This window comes from Taudactylus pleione, unplaced genomic scaffold (genome assembly GCF_031769625.1).
Source record: "Taudactylus pleione unplaced genomic scaffold, aTauple2 ptg000819l, whole genome shotgun sequence".
Lineage (NCBI taxonomy): Eukaryota > Metazoa > Chordata > Amphibia > Anura > Myobatrachidae > Taudactylus > Taudactylus pleione.
Genome location: NW_028285221.1, coordinates 499,921 through 519,595, shown reverse-complemented (window position 1 = coordinate 519,595; position 19,675 = coordinate 499,921). Strand labels below are relative to the sequence as shown.

At 42.7% G+C, this 19,675-nt stretch overlaps 1 protein-coding gene across 1 annotated transcript in view; it reads left to right on the top strand.

Moving 5' to 3' along the window:
* The window catches only part of LOC148474690 (cytochrome P450 4B1-like), a 200,924-nt gene extending 182,710 nt beyond the window's left edge, over positions 1 to 18,214 (top strand). The window contains exon 12 of the mRNA XM_088458233.1: positions 17,969 to 18,214. Within this exon, the coding sequence (XP_088314359.1) occupies positions 17,969 to 18,146 (178 nt within the window). The 3' untranslated portion in view covers positions 18,147 to 18,214. The remainder of the gene's footprint in view (positions 1 to 17,968) is intronic.
* Positions 18,215 to 19,675: the final 1,461 nt, after the last annotated feature.

Sequence of the window (19,675 nt, the reverse complement as noted above, 5' to 3'; positions counted from 1 at the left end):
TCTCAGCCGGATCCAGGTATAACTCCTTCTACACAGCTACTCTCCAACATATATGTTAAAATATAGGCACTTATTCCATTACCTGTGAGACATGCCTATACCTTCCTTCTCTTCTCAGCCGGATCCAGGTATAACTCCTTCTACACAGCTACTCTCCAACATATATGTTATTATATAGGCACTTATTCCATTACCTGTGAGACATGCCTATACCTTCCTTCCCTTCTCAGCCGGATCCAGGTATAACTCCTTCTACACAGCTACTCTCCAACATATATGTTATTATATAGGCACTTATTCCATTACCCGTGACATGCCTACACCTTCTTTCTCTTCTCAGCCAGATCCAGGTATAGCTCCTTCTACACAGCTACTCTCCTTCATATGGGTTATTATATAGGCACTTATTCCATTACCTATGAGACATGCCTACAGCTTCATTCCGTTCTCAGCCGGATCCAGGTATGTCTCCTTCTACACAGCTACTCTCCAATATATCTGTTATTATATATAGGCACTTATTCCATTACCTGTGAGACATGCCTACAGCTTCCTTCTCTTCTCAGCCGGATCCAGGTCTAACTCCTTCTACACAGCTACTCTCCAACATATGTGTTATTATATAGGCACTTATTCCATTATCTGTGAGATACGCCTACACCTTCCTTCTCTTCTCATCCGGATCCAGGTATAACTCCTTCTACACAGCTACTCTCCAACATATGTGTTATTATATAGGCACTTATTCCATTACCTGTGAGACATGCCTACACCTTCCTTCTCTTCTCAGCCGGATCCAGGTATAACTCCTTCTACACATCTACTCTCCAACATATATGTTAATATAGAGGCACTTATTCCATTACCTGCGAGACATGCCTATACCTTCCTTCCCTTCTCAGCCGGATCCAGGTATAACTGCTTCTACACAGCTACTCTCCAACATATATGTTATTATATAGGCACTTATTCCATTACCCGTGACATGCCTACACCTTCTTTCTCTTCTCAGCCAGATCCAGGTATAGCTCCTTCTACACAGCTACTCTCCAACATATGTGTTATTATATAGGCACTTATTCCATTACCTGTGAGACATGCCTACAGCTTCCTTCCCTTCTCAGACAGATCCAGGAATAACTCCTTCTACACGGCTACTCTCCAACATATGTGTTATTATATAGGCACTTATTCCATTACCTATGATACATGCCTACAGCTTCATTCCGTTCTCAGCCGGATCCAGGTATAACTCCTTCTACACAGCTACTCTCCAATATATGTGTTATTATATATAGGCACTTATTCCATTACCTGTGAGACATGCCTACACCTTCCTTCTCTTCTCAGCCGGATCCAGGTATAACTCCTTCTACACAGCTACTCTCCAACATATATGTTAATATATAGGCACTTATTCCATTACCTGTGAGACAAGCCTATACCTTCCTTCCCTTCTCAGCCGGATCCAGGTATAACTCCTTCTACACAGCTACTCTCCAACATATATGTTATTATATAGGCACTTATTCCATTACCCGTGACATGCCTACACCTTCTTTCTCTTCTCAGCCAGATCCAGGTATAGCTCCTTCTACACAGCTACTCTCCAACATATGTGTTATTATATAGGCACTTATTCCATTACCTGTGAGACATGCCTACAGCTTCCTTCCCTTCTCAGACAGATCCAGGTATAACTCCTTCTACACAGCTACTCTCCAACATATGTGTTATTATATAGGCACTTATTCCATTACCTGTAAGACACGCCTACACCTTTCTTCCCTTCCCAGCCGGATCCAGGTATAACTCCTTCTACACAGCTACTCTCCAATATATGTGTTATTATATATAGGCACTTATTCCACTACCTATGATACATGCCTACACCTTACTTCCCTTCTCAGCCGGATCCAGGTATAACTCCTTCTACACAGCTACTCTCCAACATATGTGTTATTATATAGGCACTTATTCCATTACCTGTGAGACACGCCTACAGCTTCCTTCCCTTCTCAGCCAGATCCAGGTATAGCTCCTTCAACACAACTACTTTCCAACATATGTGTTATTATATAGGCACTTATTCCATTACCTATGATAAATGCCTACACCTTCCTTCCCTTCTCAGCCGGATCCAGGTATAACTCCTTCTACACAGCTACTCTCCAACATATGTGTTATTATATAGGCACTTATTCCATTACCTATGATACATGCCTACACCTTCCTTCCCTTCTCAGCCAGATCCAGGTGTAACTCCTTCTACACAGCTATTCTCCAACATATGTGTTATTATATAGGCACTTATTCCATTACCTGTGAGACACGCCTACAGCTTCCTTCCCTTCTCAGCCGGATCCAGGAATAGCTCCTTCTACACAGCTACTCTCCAACATATGTGTTATTATACAGGCACTTATTCCATTACCTGTGAGACATGCCTACACCTTCCTTCCCTTCTCAGCCGGATCCAGGTATAACTCCTTCTACACTGCTACTCTCCAACATGTGTGTTATTATATAGGCACTTATTCCATTACCTGTGAGACATGCCTACAGCTTCCTTCCCTTCTTAGCTGGATCCAGGTATAACTCTTTCTACACAGCTACTCTCCAACATATGTGTTATTATATAGGCCCTTATTTTATTACCTATGATACATGCCTACACCTTCCTTCCCTTCTCAGCCAGTTCCAGATATAACTCCTTCTACACAGCTACTCTCCAACATATGTGTTATTATATAGGCACTTATTCCATTACCTATGATACATGCCTACACCTTCCTTCCCTTCTCAGCCGGATCCAGATATAACTCCTTCTACACAGCTACTCTCCAACATATGTGTTATTATATAGGCACTTATTCCATTACCTTTGAGACATGACTACAGCTTCCATCCCTTCTCAGCCAGATCCAGGTATAACTCCTTCTACACAGCTACTCTCCAACATATGTGTTATTATATAGGCACTTATTCCATTACCTGTGAGACATGCCTACAGCTTCCTTCCCTTCTCAGCCGGATCCAAGTATAACTCCTTCTACACAGCTACTCTCCTACATATGTGTTATTATATAGGCACTTATTCCATTACCTGTGAGACATGCCTACAGCTTCCTTCCCTTCTCAGCCGGATCCAGGTATAACTCCTTCTACACAGCTACTCTCCAACATTTGTGTTATTATATATAGGCACTTATTCCACTGCCTATGATTCATGCCTACACCTTCCTTCACTTCTCAGCTGGATAAAGGTATAACTCCTTCTCCACAGCTACTCTCCAACATATGTGTTATTATATAGGCACTTATTCCATTACCTGTGAGACACACCTACACCTTCCTTCCGTTCTCAGCCGGATCGAGGTATAGCTCCTTCTACACAGCTACTCTCCATATGTGTTATTATATAGGCACTTATTCCATTACCTATGATACATGCCTACACCTTCCTTCCCTTCTCAGCCGGATCCAGGTATAACTCCTTCTTCACAGCTACTCTCCAACATATGTGTTATTATATAGGCACTTATTCCATTACCTGTGAGACACGCCTACACCTTCCTTCCCTTCTCAGCCGGATCCAGGTATAACTCCTTCTACACAGCTACTCTCCAATATATCTGTTATTATATATAGGCACTTATTCCATTACCTGTGAGACATGCCTACAGCTTCCTTCTCTTCTCAGCCGGATCCAGGTATAACTCCTTCTACACAGCTACTCTCCAACATATGTGTTATTATATAGGCACTTATTCCATTACCTGTGAGATACGCCTACACCTTCCTTCTCTTCTCAGCCGGATCCAGGTATAACTCCTTCTACACAGCTACTCTCCAACATATGTGTTATTATATAGGCACTTATTCCATTACCTGTGAGACATGCCTACACCTTCCTTCTCTTCTCAGCCGGATCCAGGTATAACTCCTTCTACACAGCTACTCTCCAACATATATGTTAATATAGAGGCACTTATTCCATTACCTGCGAGACATGCCTATACCTTCCTTCCCTTCTCAGCCGGATCCAGGTATAACTGCTTCTACACAGCTACTCTCCAACATATATGTTATTATATAGGCACTTATTCCATTACCCGTGACATGCCTACACCTTCTTTCTCTTCTCAGCCAGATCCAGGTATAGCTCCTTCTACACAGCTACTCTCCAACATATGTGTTATTATATAGGCACTTATTCCATTACCTGTGAGACATGCCTACAGCTTCCTTCCCTTCTCAGACAGATCCAGGAATAACTCCTTCTACACAGCTACTCTCCAACATATGTGTTATTATATAGGCACTTATTCCATTACCTATGATACATGCCTACAGCTTCATTCCGTTCTCAGCCGGATCCAGGTATAACTCCTTCTACACAGCTACTCTCCAATATATGTGTTATTATATATAGGCACTTATTCCATTACCTGTGAGACATGCCTACACCTTCCTTCTCTTCTCAGCCGGATCCAGGTATAACTCCTTCTACACAGCTACTCTCCAACATATATGTTAATATATAGGCACTTATTCCATTACCTGTGAGACAAGCCTATACCTTCCTTCCCTTCTCAGCCGGATCCAGGTATAACTCCTTCTACACAGCTACTCTCCAACATATATGTTATTATATAGGCACTTATTCCATTACCCGTGACATGCCTACACCTTCTTTCTCTTCTCAGCCAGATCCAGGTATAGCTCCTTCTACACAGCTACTCTCCAACATATGTGTTATTATATAGGCACTTATTCCATTACCTGTGAGACATGCCTACAGCTTCCTTCCCTTCTCAGACAGATCCAGGTATAACTCCTTCTACACAGCTACTCTCCAACATATGTGTTATTATATAGGCACTTATTCCATTACCTGTAAGACACGCCTACACCTTTCTTCCCTTCCCAGCCGGATCCAGGTATAACTCCTTCTACACAGCTACTCTCCAATATATGTGTTATTATATATAGGCACTTATTCCACTACCTATGATACATGCCTACACCTTACTTCCCTTCTCAGCCGGATCCAGGTATAACTCCTTCTACACAGCTACTCTCCAACATATGTGTTATTATATAGGCACTTATTCCATTACCTGTGAGACACGCCTACAGCTTCCTTCCCTTCTCAGCCAGATCCAGGTATAGCTCCTTCAACACAACTACTTTCCAACATATGTGTTATTATATAGGCACTTATTCCATTACCTATGATAAATGCCTACACCTTCCTTCCCTTCTCAGCCGGATCCAGGTATAACTCCTTCTACACAGCTACTCTCCAACATATGTGTTATTATATAGGCACTTATTCCATTACCTATGATACATGCCTACACCTTCCTTCCCTTCTCAGCCAGATCCAGGTGTAACTCCTTCTACACAGCTATTCTCCAACATATGTGTTATTATATAGGCACTTATTCCATTACCTGTGAGACACGCCTACAGCTTCCTTCCCTTCTCAGCCGGATCCAGGAATAGCTCCTTCTACACAGCTACTCTCCAACATATGTGTTATTATACAGGCACTTATTCCATTACCTGTGAGACATGCCTACACCTTCCTTCCCTTCTCAGCCGGATCCAGGTATAACTCCTTCTACACTGCTACTCTCCAACATGTGTGTTATTATATAGGCACTTATTCCATTACCTGTGAGACATGCCTACAGCTTCCTTCCCTTCTTAGCTGGATCCAGGTATAACTCTTTCTACACAGCTACTCTCCAACATATGTGTTATTATATAGGCCCTTATTTTATTACCTATGATACATGCCTACACCTTCCTTCCCTTCTCAGCCGGTTCCAGATATAACTCCTTCTACACAGCTACTCTCCAACATATGTGTTATTATATAGGCACTTATTCCATTACCTATGATACATGCCTACACCTTCCTTCCCTTCTCAGCCGGATCCAGATATAACTCCTTCTACACAGCTACTCTCCAACATATGTGTTATTATATAGGCACTTATTCCATTACCTTTGAGACATGACTACAGCTTCCATCCCTTCTCAGCCAGATCCAGGTATAACTCCTTCTACACAGCTACTCTCCAACATATGTGTTATTATATAGGCACTTATTCCATTACCTGTGAGACATGCCTACAGCTTCCTTCCCTTCTCAGCCGGATCCAAGTATAACTCCTTCTACACAGCTACTCTCCTACATATGTGTTATTATATAGGCACTTATTCCATTACCTGTGAGACATGCCTACAGCTTCCTTCCCTTCTCAGCCGGATCCAGGTATAACTCCTTCTACACAGCTACTCTCCAACATTTGTGTTATTATATATAGGCACTTATTCCACTGCCTATGATTCATGCCTACACCTTCCTTCACTTCTCAGCTGGATAAAGGTATAACTCCTTCTCCACAGCTACTCTCCAACATATGTGTTATTATATAGGCACTTATTCCATTACCTGTGAGACACACCTACACCTTCCTTCCGTTCTCAGCCGGATCGAGGTATAGCTCCTTCTACACAGCTACTCTCCATATGTGTTATTATATAGGCACTTATTCCATTACCTATGATACATGGCTACACCTTCCTTCCCTTCTCAGCCGGATCCAGGTATAACTCCTTCTTCACAGCTACTCTCCAACATATGTGTTATTATATAGGCACTTATTCCATTACCAGTGAGACACGCCTACACCTTCCTTCCCTTCTCAGCCGGATCCAGGTATAACTCCTTCTACACAGCTACTCTCCAACATATGTGTTATTATATAGGCACTTATTCCATTACCTGTGAGACACGCCTACAGCTTCCTTCCCTTCTCAGCCGGATCCAGGTATAACTCCTTCTACATAGCTACTCTCCAACATATGTGTTATTATATAGGCATTTATTCCATTACCTATGATACATGCCTACACCTTCCTTCTCTTCTCAGCCGGATCCAGGTATATCTCCTTCTACACAGCTACTCTCCAACATATGTGTTATTATATAGGCACTTATTCTATTACCTGTGATACATGCCTACACCGTCCTTCCCTTCTCAGCCGGATCCAGATATAACTCCTTCTACACAGCTACTCTCCAACATATGTGTTATTATATAGGCACTTATTCCATTACCTGTGAGACATGCCTACAGCTTCCTTCCCTTCTTAGCCGGATCCAGGTATAACTCCTTCTACACAGCTACTCTCCAACATATGTGTTATTATATAGGCACTTATTCCATTACCTGTGAGACATGCCTACAGCTTCCTTCCCTTCTCAGCCGGATCCAGGTATAACTCCTTCAACACAGCTACTCTCCAACATATGTGTTATTATATAGGCACTTATTCCATTACCTGTGAGACATGCCTACAGCTGCCTTCCCTTCTCAGCCAGATCCAGGTATAACTCCTTCTACACAGCTACTCTCCTACATATGTTATTATATAGACACTTATTCCATTACCTGTGAGATACACCTACACCTTCCTTCCCTTCTCAGCCGGATCCAGGTATAACTCCTTCTACACAGCTACTCTCCAACATATGTGTTATTATATAGGCACTTATTCCATTACCTGTGAGACAGGCCTACAGCTTCTTTCCCTTCTCAGCCAGATCCAGGTATAACTCCTTCTACACAGCTACTCTCCAACATATGTTATTATATGGGCACTTATTCCATTACCTGTGAGACACACCTACACCTTCCTTCCCTTCTCAGCCGGATCCAGGTATAACTCCTTCTACACAGCAACTCTCCTACATATGTGTTATTATATAGGCCCTTATTCCATTACCTGTGAGACATGCCTACAGCTTCCTTCCCTTCTCAGCCGGATCCAGGTATAACTCCTTCTACACAGCTACTCTCCAACATGTGTGTTATTATATAGGCACTTATTCCATTACCTGTGAGACATGCCTACACCTTCCTTCCCTTCTCAGCCGGATCCAGGTATAACTCCTTCTACACAGCTACTCTCCAACATATGTGTTATTATATAGGCACTTATTCCATTACCTGTGACACATGCCTACACCTTCCTTCCCTTCTCAGCCGGATCCAGGTATAACTCCTTCTACACAGCTACTCTCTTACATATGTGTTATTATAAAGGCACTTATTCCATTACCTGTGACACTTGCCTAAAGCTTCCTTCCCTTCTCAGCCAGATCCAGGTATAACTCCTTCTACACAGCTACTCTCCAACATGTGTGTTATTATATAGGCACTTATTCCATTACCTGTGAGACATTCCTACACCTTCCTTCCCTTATCAGCCTGATCCAGGTGTAACTCCTTCTACACAGCTACTCTCCAACATATGTGTTATTATATAGGCACTTATTCTATTACCTGTGATACATGCCTACACCTTCCTTCGATTCTCAGCCGGATCCAGGTATAACTCCTTCTACACAGCTACTCTCCAACATATGTGTTATTATATAGGCACTTATTCCATTACCTGTGAGACATGCCTACAGCTTCCATCCCTTCTCAGCCGGATCCAGGTATAACTCCTTCTACACAGCTACTCTCCAACATATGTGTTATTATATAGGCACTTATTCCATTACCTGTGAGACATGCCTACACCTTCCTTCCCTTCTCAGCCGGATCCAGGTATAACTCCTTCCACACAGCTACACTCCAACATGTGTGTTATTATATAGGTACTTATTCCATTACCTGTGAGACACGCCTACACCTTCCTTCCCTTCTCAGCTGGATCCAGGTATATCTCCTTCTACACAGCTACTCTCCAACATATGTGTTATTATATAGGCACTTATTCTATTACCTCTGATACATGCCTACACCTTCCTTCCCTTCTCAGCCGGATCCAGATATAACTCCTTCTACACAGTTACTCTCCTACATATGTGTTATTATTTAGGCACTTATTCCATTACCTGTGAGACATGCCTACAGCTTCCTTCCCTTCTCAGCCGGATCCAGGTATAACTCCTTCTACACAGCTACTCTCCAACATATTTGTTATTATATAGGCACTTATTCCATTACCTGTGAGACACGCCTACACCTTCCTTCCCTTCTCAGCCGGATCCAGGTATAACTCCTTCTACACAGCTACTCTCCAACATGTGTGTTATTATATAGGCACTTATTCCATTACCTGTGAGACACGCCTACAGCTTCCTTCCCTTCTCAGCCGGATCCAGGTATAACTCCTTCTACATAGCTACTCTCCAACATATGTGTTATTATATAGGCATTTATTCCATTACCTATGATACATGCCTACACCTTCCTTCCCTTCTCAGCCGGATCCAGGTATATCTCCTTCTACACAGCTACTCTCCAACATATGTGTTATTATATAGGCACTTATTCCATTACCTGTGAGACATGCCTACACCTTCCTTCCCTTCTCAGCCGGATCCAGATATAACTCCTTCTACATAGCTACTCTCCAACATATGTGTTATTATATAGGCACTTATTCCATTACCTGTGAGACATGCCTACAGCTTCCTTCCCTTCTCAGCCGGATCCAGGTATAACTCCTTCTACACAGCTACTCTCCAACATATTTGTTATTATATAGGCACTTATTCCATTACCTATGATACATGCCTACACCTTCCTTCCCTTCTCAGCCGGATCCAGGTATAACTCCTTCTACACAGCTACTCTCCAACATATGTGTTATTATATAGGCACTTATTCCATTACCTGTGAGACATGCCTACAGCTTCCTTCCCTTCTCAGCCGGATCCAGGTATAACTCCTTCAACACAGCTACTCTCCAACATATGTGTTATTATATATGCACTTATTCCATTACCTGTGAGACATGCCTACAGCTGCCTTCCCTTCTCAGCCAGATCCAGGTATAACTCCTTCTACACAGCTACTCTCCTACATATGTTATTATATAGACACTTATTCCATTACCTGTGAGATGCACCTACACCTTCCTTCCCTTCTCAGCCGGATCCAGGTATAACTCCTTCTACACAGCTACTCTCCAACATATGTGTTATTATATAGGCACTTATTCCATTACCTGTGAGACAGGCCTACAGCTTCCTTCCCTTCTCAGCCAGATCCAGGTATAACTCCTTCTACACAGCTACTCTCCAACATATGTTATTATATAGGCACTTATTCCATTACCTGTGAGACACACCTACACCTTCCTTCCCTTCTCAGCCGGATCCAGGTATAACTCCTTCTACACAGCAACTCTCCTACATATGTGTTATTATATAGGCCCTTATTCCATTACCTGTGAGACATGCCTACAGCTTCCTTCCCTTCTCAGCCGGATCCAGGTATAACTCCTTCTACACAGCTACTCTCCAACATGTGTGTTATTATATAGGCACTTATTCCATTACCTGTGAGACATGCCTACACCTTCCTTCCCTTCTCAGCCGGATCCAGGTATAACTCCTTCTACACAGCTACTCTCCAACATATGTGTTATTATATAGGCACTTATTCCATTACCTGTGACACATGCCTACACCTTCCTTCCCTTCTCAGCCGGATCCAGGTATAACTCCTTCTACACAGCTACTCTCTTACATATGTGTTATTATATAGGCACTTATTCCATTACCTGTGAGACATGCCTAAAGCTTCCTTCCCTTCTCAGCCGGATCCAGGTATAACTCCTTCTACACAGCTACTCTCCAACATGTGTGTTATTATATAGGCACTTATTCCATTACCTGTGAGACATTCCTACACCTTCCTTCCCTTCTCAGCCAGATCCAGGTGTAACTCCTTCTACACAGCTACTCTCCAACATATGTGTTATTATATAGGCACTTATTCTATTACCTGTGATACATGCCTACACCTTCCTTCGATTCTCAGCCGGATCCAGGTATAACTCCTTCTACACAGCTACTCTCCAACATATGTGTTATTATATAGGCACTTATTCCATTACCTGTGAGACACGCCTACAGCTTCCTTCCCTTCTCAGCCGGATCCAGGTATAACTCCTTCTACATAGCTACTCTCCAACATATGTGTTATTATATAGGCATTTATTCCATTACCTATGATACATGCCTACACCTTCCTTCCCTTCTCAGCCGGATCCAGGTATATCTCCTTCTACACAGCTACTCTCCAACATATGTGTTATTATATAGGCACTTATTCTTTTACCTGTGATACATGCCTACACCTTCCTTCCCTTCTCAGCCGGATCCAGGTATAACTCCTTCTACACAGCTACTCTCCAACATATGTGTTATTATATAGGCACTTATTCCATTACCTGTGAGACACACCTACACCATCCTTCCCTTCTCAGCTGGATCCAGGTATAACTCCTTCTACACAGCTACTCTCCTACATGTGTTATTATATAGGCACTTATTCCATTACCTATGATACATGCCTACACCTTCCTTCCCTTCTCAGCCGGATCCAGGTATAACTCCTTCTACACAGCTACTCTCTTACATATGTGTTATTATATAGGCACTTATTCCATTACATGTGAGACATGCCTAAAGCTTCCATCCTTTCTTCGCCGGATCCAGGTATAACTCCTTCTACACAGCTACTCTCCAACATATTTGTTATTATATAGGCACTTATTCCATTACCTATGATACATGCCTACACCTTCCTTCCCTTCTCAGCCGGATCAAGGTATAACTCCTTCTACACAGCTACTCTCCAACATATGTGTTATTATATAGGCACTTATCCCATTACCTGTGAGACATGCCTACACCTTCCTTCCCTTCTCAGCCGGATCCAGGTATAACTCCTTCTACACAGCTACTCTCCAACATATGTGTTATTATATAGGCACTTATTCCATTACCTGTGAGACACACCTACACCTTTCTTCCCTTCTCAGCCAGATCCAGGTGTAACTCCTTCTACACAGCTACTCTCCAACATATGTGTTATTATATAGGCACTTATTCCATTACCTGTGAGACACACCTACACCTTTCTTCCCTTCTCAGCCAGATCCAGGTGTAACTCCTTCTACACAGCTACTCTCCAACATATGTGTTATTATATAGGCACTTATTCCATTACCTGTGAGACACACCTACACCTTCCTATCCCTTCTCAGCCGGATCCAGGTATAACTCCTTCTACACAGCTACTCTCCTACATATGTTATTATATAGACACTTATTCCATTACCTGTGAGATACACCTACACCTTCCTTCCCTTCTCAGCCGGATCCAGGTATAACTCCTTCTACACAGCTACTCTCCAACATATGTGTTATTATATAGGCACTTATTCTATTACCTGTGATACATGCCTACACCTTCCTTCGATTCTCAGCCGGATCCAGGTATAACTCCTTCTACACAGCTACTCTCCAACATATGTGTTATTATATAGGCACTTATTCCATTACCTGTGAGACATGCCTACAGCTTCCATCCCTTCTCAGCCGGATCCAGGTATAACTCCTTCTACACAGCTACTCTCCAACATATGTGTTATTATATAGGCACTTATTCCATTACCTGTGAGACATGCCTACACCTTCCTTCCCTTCTCAGCCGGATCCAGGTATAACTCCTTCCACACAGCTACACTCCAACATGTGTGTTATTATATAGGTACTTATTCCATTACCTGTGAGACACGCCTACACCTTCCTTCCCTTCTCAGCCGGATCCAGGTATATCTCCTTCTACACAGCTACTCTCCAACATATTTGTTATTATATAGGCACTTATTCTATTACCTCTGATACATGCCTACACCTTCCTTCCCTTCTCAGCCGGATCCAGATATAACTCCTTCTACACAGTTACTCTCCTACATATGTGTTATTATTTAGGCACTTATTCCATTACCTGTGAGACATGCCTACAGCTTCCTTCCCTTCTTAGCCGGATCCAGGTATAACTCCTTCTACACAGCTACTCTCCAACATATTTGTTATTATATAGGCACTTATTCCATTACCTGTGAGACACGCCTACACCTTCCTTCCCTTCTCAGCCGGATCCAGGTATAACTCCTTCTACACAGCTACTCTCCAACATATGTGTTATTATATAGGCACTTATTCCATTACCTGTGAGACACGCCTACAGCTTCCTTCCCTTCTCAGCCGGATCCAGGTATAACTCCTTCTACATAGCTACTCTCCAACATATGTGTTATTATATAGGCATTTATTCCATTACCTATGATACATGCCTACACCTTCCTTCCCTTCTCAGCCGGATCCAGGTATATCTCCTTCTACACAGCTACTCTCCAACATATGTGTTATTATATAGGCACTTATTCCATTACCTGTGAGACATGCCTACACCTTCCTTCCCTTCTCAGCCGGATCCAGATATAACTCCTTCTACACAGCTACTCTCCAACATATGTTATTATATAGGCACTTATTCCATTACCTGTGAGACACACCTACACCTTCCTTCCCTTCTCAGCCGGATCCAGGTATAACTCCTTCTACACAGCAACTCTCCTACATATGTGTTATTATATAGGCCCTTATTCCATTACCTGTGAGACATGCCTACAGCTTCCTTCCCTTCTCAGCCGGATCCAGGTATAACTCCTTCTACACAGCTACTCTCCAACATGTGTGTTATTATATAGGCACTTATTCCATTACCTGTGAGACATGCCTACACCTTCCTTCCCTTCTCAGCCGGATCCAGGTATAACTCCTTCTACACAGCTACTCTCCAACATATGTGTTATTATATAGGCACTTATTCCATTACCTGTGACACATGCCTACACCTTCCTTCCCTTCTCAGCCGGATCCAGGTATAACTCCTTCAACACAGCTACTCTCTTACATATGTGTTATTATATAGGCACTTATTCCATTACCTGTGAGACATGCCTAAAGCTTCCTTCCCTTCTCAGCCGGATCCAGGTATAACTCCTTCTACACAGCTACTCTCCAACATGTGTGTTATTATATAGGCACTTATTCCATTACCTGTGAGACATTCCTACACCTTCCTTCCCTTCTCAGCCAGATCCAGGTGTAACTCCTTCTACACAGCTACTCTCCAACATATGTGTTATTATATAGGCACTTATTCTATTACCTGTGATACATGCCTACACCTTCCTTCGATTCTCAGCCGGATCCAGGTATAACTCCTTCTACACAGCTACTCTCCAACATATGTGTTATTATATAGGCACTTATTCCATTACCTGTGAGACACGCCTACAGCTTCCTTCCCTTCTCAGCCGGATCCAGGTATAACTCCTTCTACATAGCTACTCTCCAACATATGTGTTATTATATAGGCATTTATTCCATTACCTATGATACATGCCTACACCTTCCTTCCCTTCTCAGCCGGATCCAGGTATATCTCCTTCTACACAGCTACTCTCCAACATATGTGTTATTATATAGGCACTTATTCTATTACCTGTGATACATGCCTACACCTTCCTTCCCTTCTCAGCCGGATCCAGGTATAACTCCTTCTACACAGCTACTCTCCAACATATGTGTTATTATATAGGCACTTATTCCATTACCTGTGAGACACACCTACACCATCCTTCCCTTCTCAGCTGGATCCAGGTATAACTCCTTCTACACAGCTACTCTCCTACATGTGTTATTATATAGGCACTTATTCCATTACCTATGATACATGCCTACACCTTCCTTCCCTTCTCAGCCGGATCCAGGTATAACTCCTTCTACACAGCTACTCTCTTACATATGTGTTATTATATAGGCACTTATTCCATTACCTGTGAGACATGCCTAAAGCTTCCTTCCCTTCTTCGCTGGATCCAGGTATAACTCCTTCTACACAGCTACTCTCCAACATATTTGTTATTATATAGGCACTTATTCCATTACCTATGATACATGCCTACACCTTCCTTCCCTTCTCAGCCGGATCCAGGTATAACTCCTTCTACACAGCTACTCTCCAACATATGTGTTATTATATAGGCACTTATTCCATTACCTGTGAGACACACCTACACCTTTCTTCCCTTCTCAGCCAGATCCAGGTGTAACTCCTTCTACACAGCTACTCTCCAACATATGTGTTATTATATAGGCACTTATTCCATTACCTGTGAGACACACCTACACCTTTCTTCCCTTCTCAGCCAGATCCAGGTGTAACTCCTTCTACACAGCTACTCTCCAACATATGTGTTATTATATAGGCACTTATTCCATTACCTATGAGACACACCTACACCTTCCTATCCCTTCTCAGCCGGATCCAGGTATAACTCCTTCTACACAGCTACTCTCCTACATATGTTATTATATAGACACTTATTCCATTACCTGTGAGATACACCTACACCTTCCTTCCCTTCTCAGCCTTATCCAGGTATAACTCCTTCTACACAGCTACTCTCTTACATATGTGTTATTATATAGGCACTTATTCCATTACCTGTGAGACATGCCTAAGCTTCCTTCCCTTCTCAGCCGGATCCAGGTATAACTCCTTCTACACAGCTACTCTCCAACATGTGTGTTATTATATAGGCACTTATTCCATTACCTGTGAGACATTCCTACACCTTCCTTCCCTTCTCAGCCAGATCCAGGTGTAACTCCTTCTACACAGCTACTCTCCAACATATGTGTTATTATATAGGCACTTACTCCATTACCTGTGAGACATGCCTACACCTTCCGTCCCTTCTCAGCCAGATCCAGGTATAACTCCTTCTACACAGCTACTCTCCAACATATGTGTTATTATATAGGCACTTATTCCATTACCTGTGAGACACTCCTATACCTTCCTTCCCTTCTCAGCCAGATCCAGGTATAACTCCTTCTACACAGCTACTCTCCAACATATGTGTTATTATATAGGCACTTATCCCATTACCTGTGAGACATGCCTACAGCTTCCTTCCCTTCTCAGCCGGATCCAGGTATAACTCCTTCTACACAGCTACTCTCCAACATATGTGTTATTATATAGGCACTTATTCCATTACCTGTGAGACACACCTACACCTTTCTTCCCTTCTCAGCCAGATCCAGGTATAACTAGTTCTACACAGCTACTCTCCAACATATGTGTTATTATATAGGCACTTATTCTATTACCTGTGAGACATGCCTACAGCTTCCTTCCCTTCTCAGCCGGATCCAGGTATAACTCCTTCTACACAGCTACTCTCAAACATATGTGTTATTATATAGGCACTTATTCCATTACCTGTGAGATACACCTACACCTTCCTTCCCTTCTCAGCCGGATCCAGGTATAACTCCTTCTACACAGCTACTCTCCTACATATGTTATTATATAGGCACTTATTCCATTACCTGTGAGATACACCTACACCTTCCTTCCCTTCTCAGCCGGATCCAGGTATAACTCCTTCTACACAGCTACTCTCCAACATATGTGTTATTATATAGGCACTTATTCCATTACCTGTGAGATACACCTACACCTTCCTTCCCTTCTCAGCCAGATCTAGGTATAACTCCTTCTACACAGCTACTCTCCTACATATGTTATTATATAGACACTTATTCCATTACCTGTGAGATACACCTACACCTTCCTTCCCTTCTCAGCCGGATCCAGGTATAACTCCTTCTACACAGCTACTCTCCAACATATGTGTTATTATATAGGCACTTATTCCATTACCTGTGACACATGCCTACACCTTCCGTCCCTTCTCAGCCAGATCCAGGTATAACTCCTTCTACACAGCTACTCTCCAACATATGTGTTATTATATAGGCACTTATTCAATTACCTGTGAGACATGCCTACAGCTTCCTTCCCTTCTCAGCCGGATCCAGGTATAACTCCTTCTACACAGCTTCTCTCCAACATGTGTGTTAATATATAGGCACTTATCCCATTACCTGTGAGACATGCCTACAGCTTCCTTCCCTTCTCAGCCGGATCCAGGTATAACTCCTTCTACACAGCTACTCTCCTACATATGTGTTATTATATAGGCACTTATTCCTTTACCTGTGAGACATGCCTAAAGCTTCCTTCCCTTCTCAGCCGGATCCAGGTATAACTCCTTCTACACAGCTACTCTCCAACATATGTGTTATTATATAGGCACTTATTCCAGTACCTGTGAGACATGCCTACACCTTCCTTCCCTTCTCAGCCGGATCCAGGTATAACACCTTCTACACAGCTACTCTCCAACATGTGTGTTATTATATAGGCAGTTATTCCATTACCTGTAAGACACACCTACACCTTCCTTCCCTTCTCAGCCAGATCCAGGTATAACTAGTTCTACACAGCTACTCTCCAACATACAGCATGTGTTATTATATAGGCACTTTTTCCATTACCTGTGAGACATGCCTACACCTTCCATCCCTTCTCAGACAGATCCAGGTATAACTCCTTCTACACAGCTACTCTCCAACTTGTGTTATTAAACAGGCAATTATTCCATTACCTATGAATCTTGCCTACATTTTATCATGAGCCCTATTACTGGCACTTAACTTTTAACTTGCACCCTGTAGAATTTTGATTACTTACATCTTTCTAGTGATTTAACTATAAATCTTCACATATTTGTCTTTTCGTGCATCAGTGTAGGAGTCTTCTGGATAATGCAATATTTAAACACCTACACACAAAGTGGTGGAAGCCATTTTGTTATTCCCCATCCCCCGACATCGTACACAACATACCCCCCTACTATTCCGATAGAAGTGGGAATGTTCCTCTTTGAGGGATCTCAGGCATGCAGCAATGTGAGTGCACTCGTAATGGAAATTGAACACTGGGAAGATATGCACATATATGGGATTGGAAGGAGATCATTAGCAAATCTGTTCCTAATGAAACGCTAGGCTGCACTCTCATGACCATAGGCTGAGCACACAAAATGGCTGCCTGCACGCTGTGTAACTGACCAGTGCTATGTGACTGGGGAAATAATGTATAGAGTAATTACATAGAATAGAGTGTAACCTTTATATCCTACTTCCCAGGAACTGCATTGGACAGAACTTTGCTATGAATGAGATGAAAGTCGTCCTCGCTCTGACATTGCTGAGATTTGCGCTGAGTCCAGATCCTGACAATGAGCCCCTGAAACTTCCCCAGATAGTCCTGCGCTCTGTGAATGGTGTTCACCTAAATCTGAAGAAGATACAAAGAAAAGCCTGAGCATAGGAGACTATTGTACATTTGTACACATATTGCCTGAGAACATAATAAATCACTAAATAAATAAGTTTGACCTATTATTTGATGCTTGTTGTCTTTCCTAGGTGAAAGTGGCACCATATGTAATATGTATATATTATACCGCATTACATCTTTTCTTCATACTAAAGCAAGGGCGTATTAAGAGACGGAGACTGCACACGGGCCCCCTCCTCGCTTCCCCGTGACCAGCTGCACACCGGGTGCAGCAATAGACTCTGGGCATTAGTCTGCGCCATAGTCTACTGTGCATGCACAGGTCATTGGGGAAATGGCACGGCAGCCATTTTCCTGGCAATTTCCCTCCTGCACAAGTGCAAAACACTGAGAAAAATGCCCATTTTCCAGGCGATTTACACAGCGTTGCTACCGTTAATGTGAGACTATAGAGAGGGGACCCAGGTACCCCTGTACCCATTATAGATACACCCTGCACCAATTATAGACACGCCCTGCACCCATTATAGACACGCCCTGCACCCATTATAGACACGCCCTGCACCCATTATAGATACGTCCTGCACCCATTATAGATACGCCCTGCACTGAAGGGGAGGTTGTGACACAATGAGCTACATGGTAATTATTAATATCGGTATTATGTGTGAGCGCTGTTGCGCCCGCCTATTTCCTCCTCCTGTCATGTCCCTGACAGCTGTCTCTTTCCTCAATACCTATTACCCCATAATAACAGCAATGAAAAAAAACACGTATATAGGTTTCAAACATACATGTTGCTTTGCACTGGGCCATTATATGCCAAAATAGAGCCCAGAGCAGGAATTAATGTGACTGCTGGTCTGGCAGGGCCTGATTAACTTTAGAATGAGAGTGTATGTGACTGGCGCTAAGTTCCCTGTGAGATCTGGTAGTATATACCCCTCAGGAGAAGTACTTGGAATTGAAACGTTGTGTCGACACTTTCTTTGATCTATTCTATATTAAAAAGCTCCTTGATAGTGTTCTCGGTTTATTCAGAGATATATGAAAAAAATGGAAAACAACAATATCGTAATAAAGTAACGGAATTATGTTCTCTTAGGATACAGATGTGCTTTCGGAACAGTGAAATAATTGCGTATGCATGACCTACAGGTCATGGATGCACACAAGAGCCCCAACATCCGGCGGATGGAGCCAGACAGGGGCAGAGGGATCCGAAAGGATATCTCTTCTCAACATGGGACTCATAGGGAAGGAGCGGGTTGAGAGCCCCAAACGGGAGCACTCTCGCCATTTGAAGATGGCAAATGCTCCCGCACTCAAGCTCCGTAAATGTTTTATTTTCGGAACTTGATGAATTCTGTCTCCATACTCAGAGGTGTCACCTGGTGTGGTAGCTCATGGTGTCATAACCCCCCCATGGACCTTCTCCTGTATCCCACCGCACAGAATCCTTAGTAATGTTTTTGTACTAGTTTCACTTGTAAATCATAATTCCTGTATATCACTAAATGCAATGGCAATATAGCTTAGTGACCTAGAAGGAA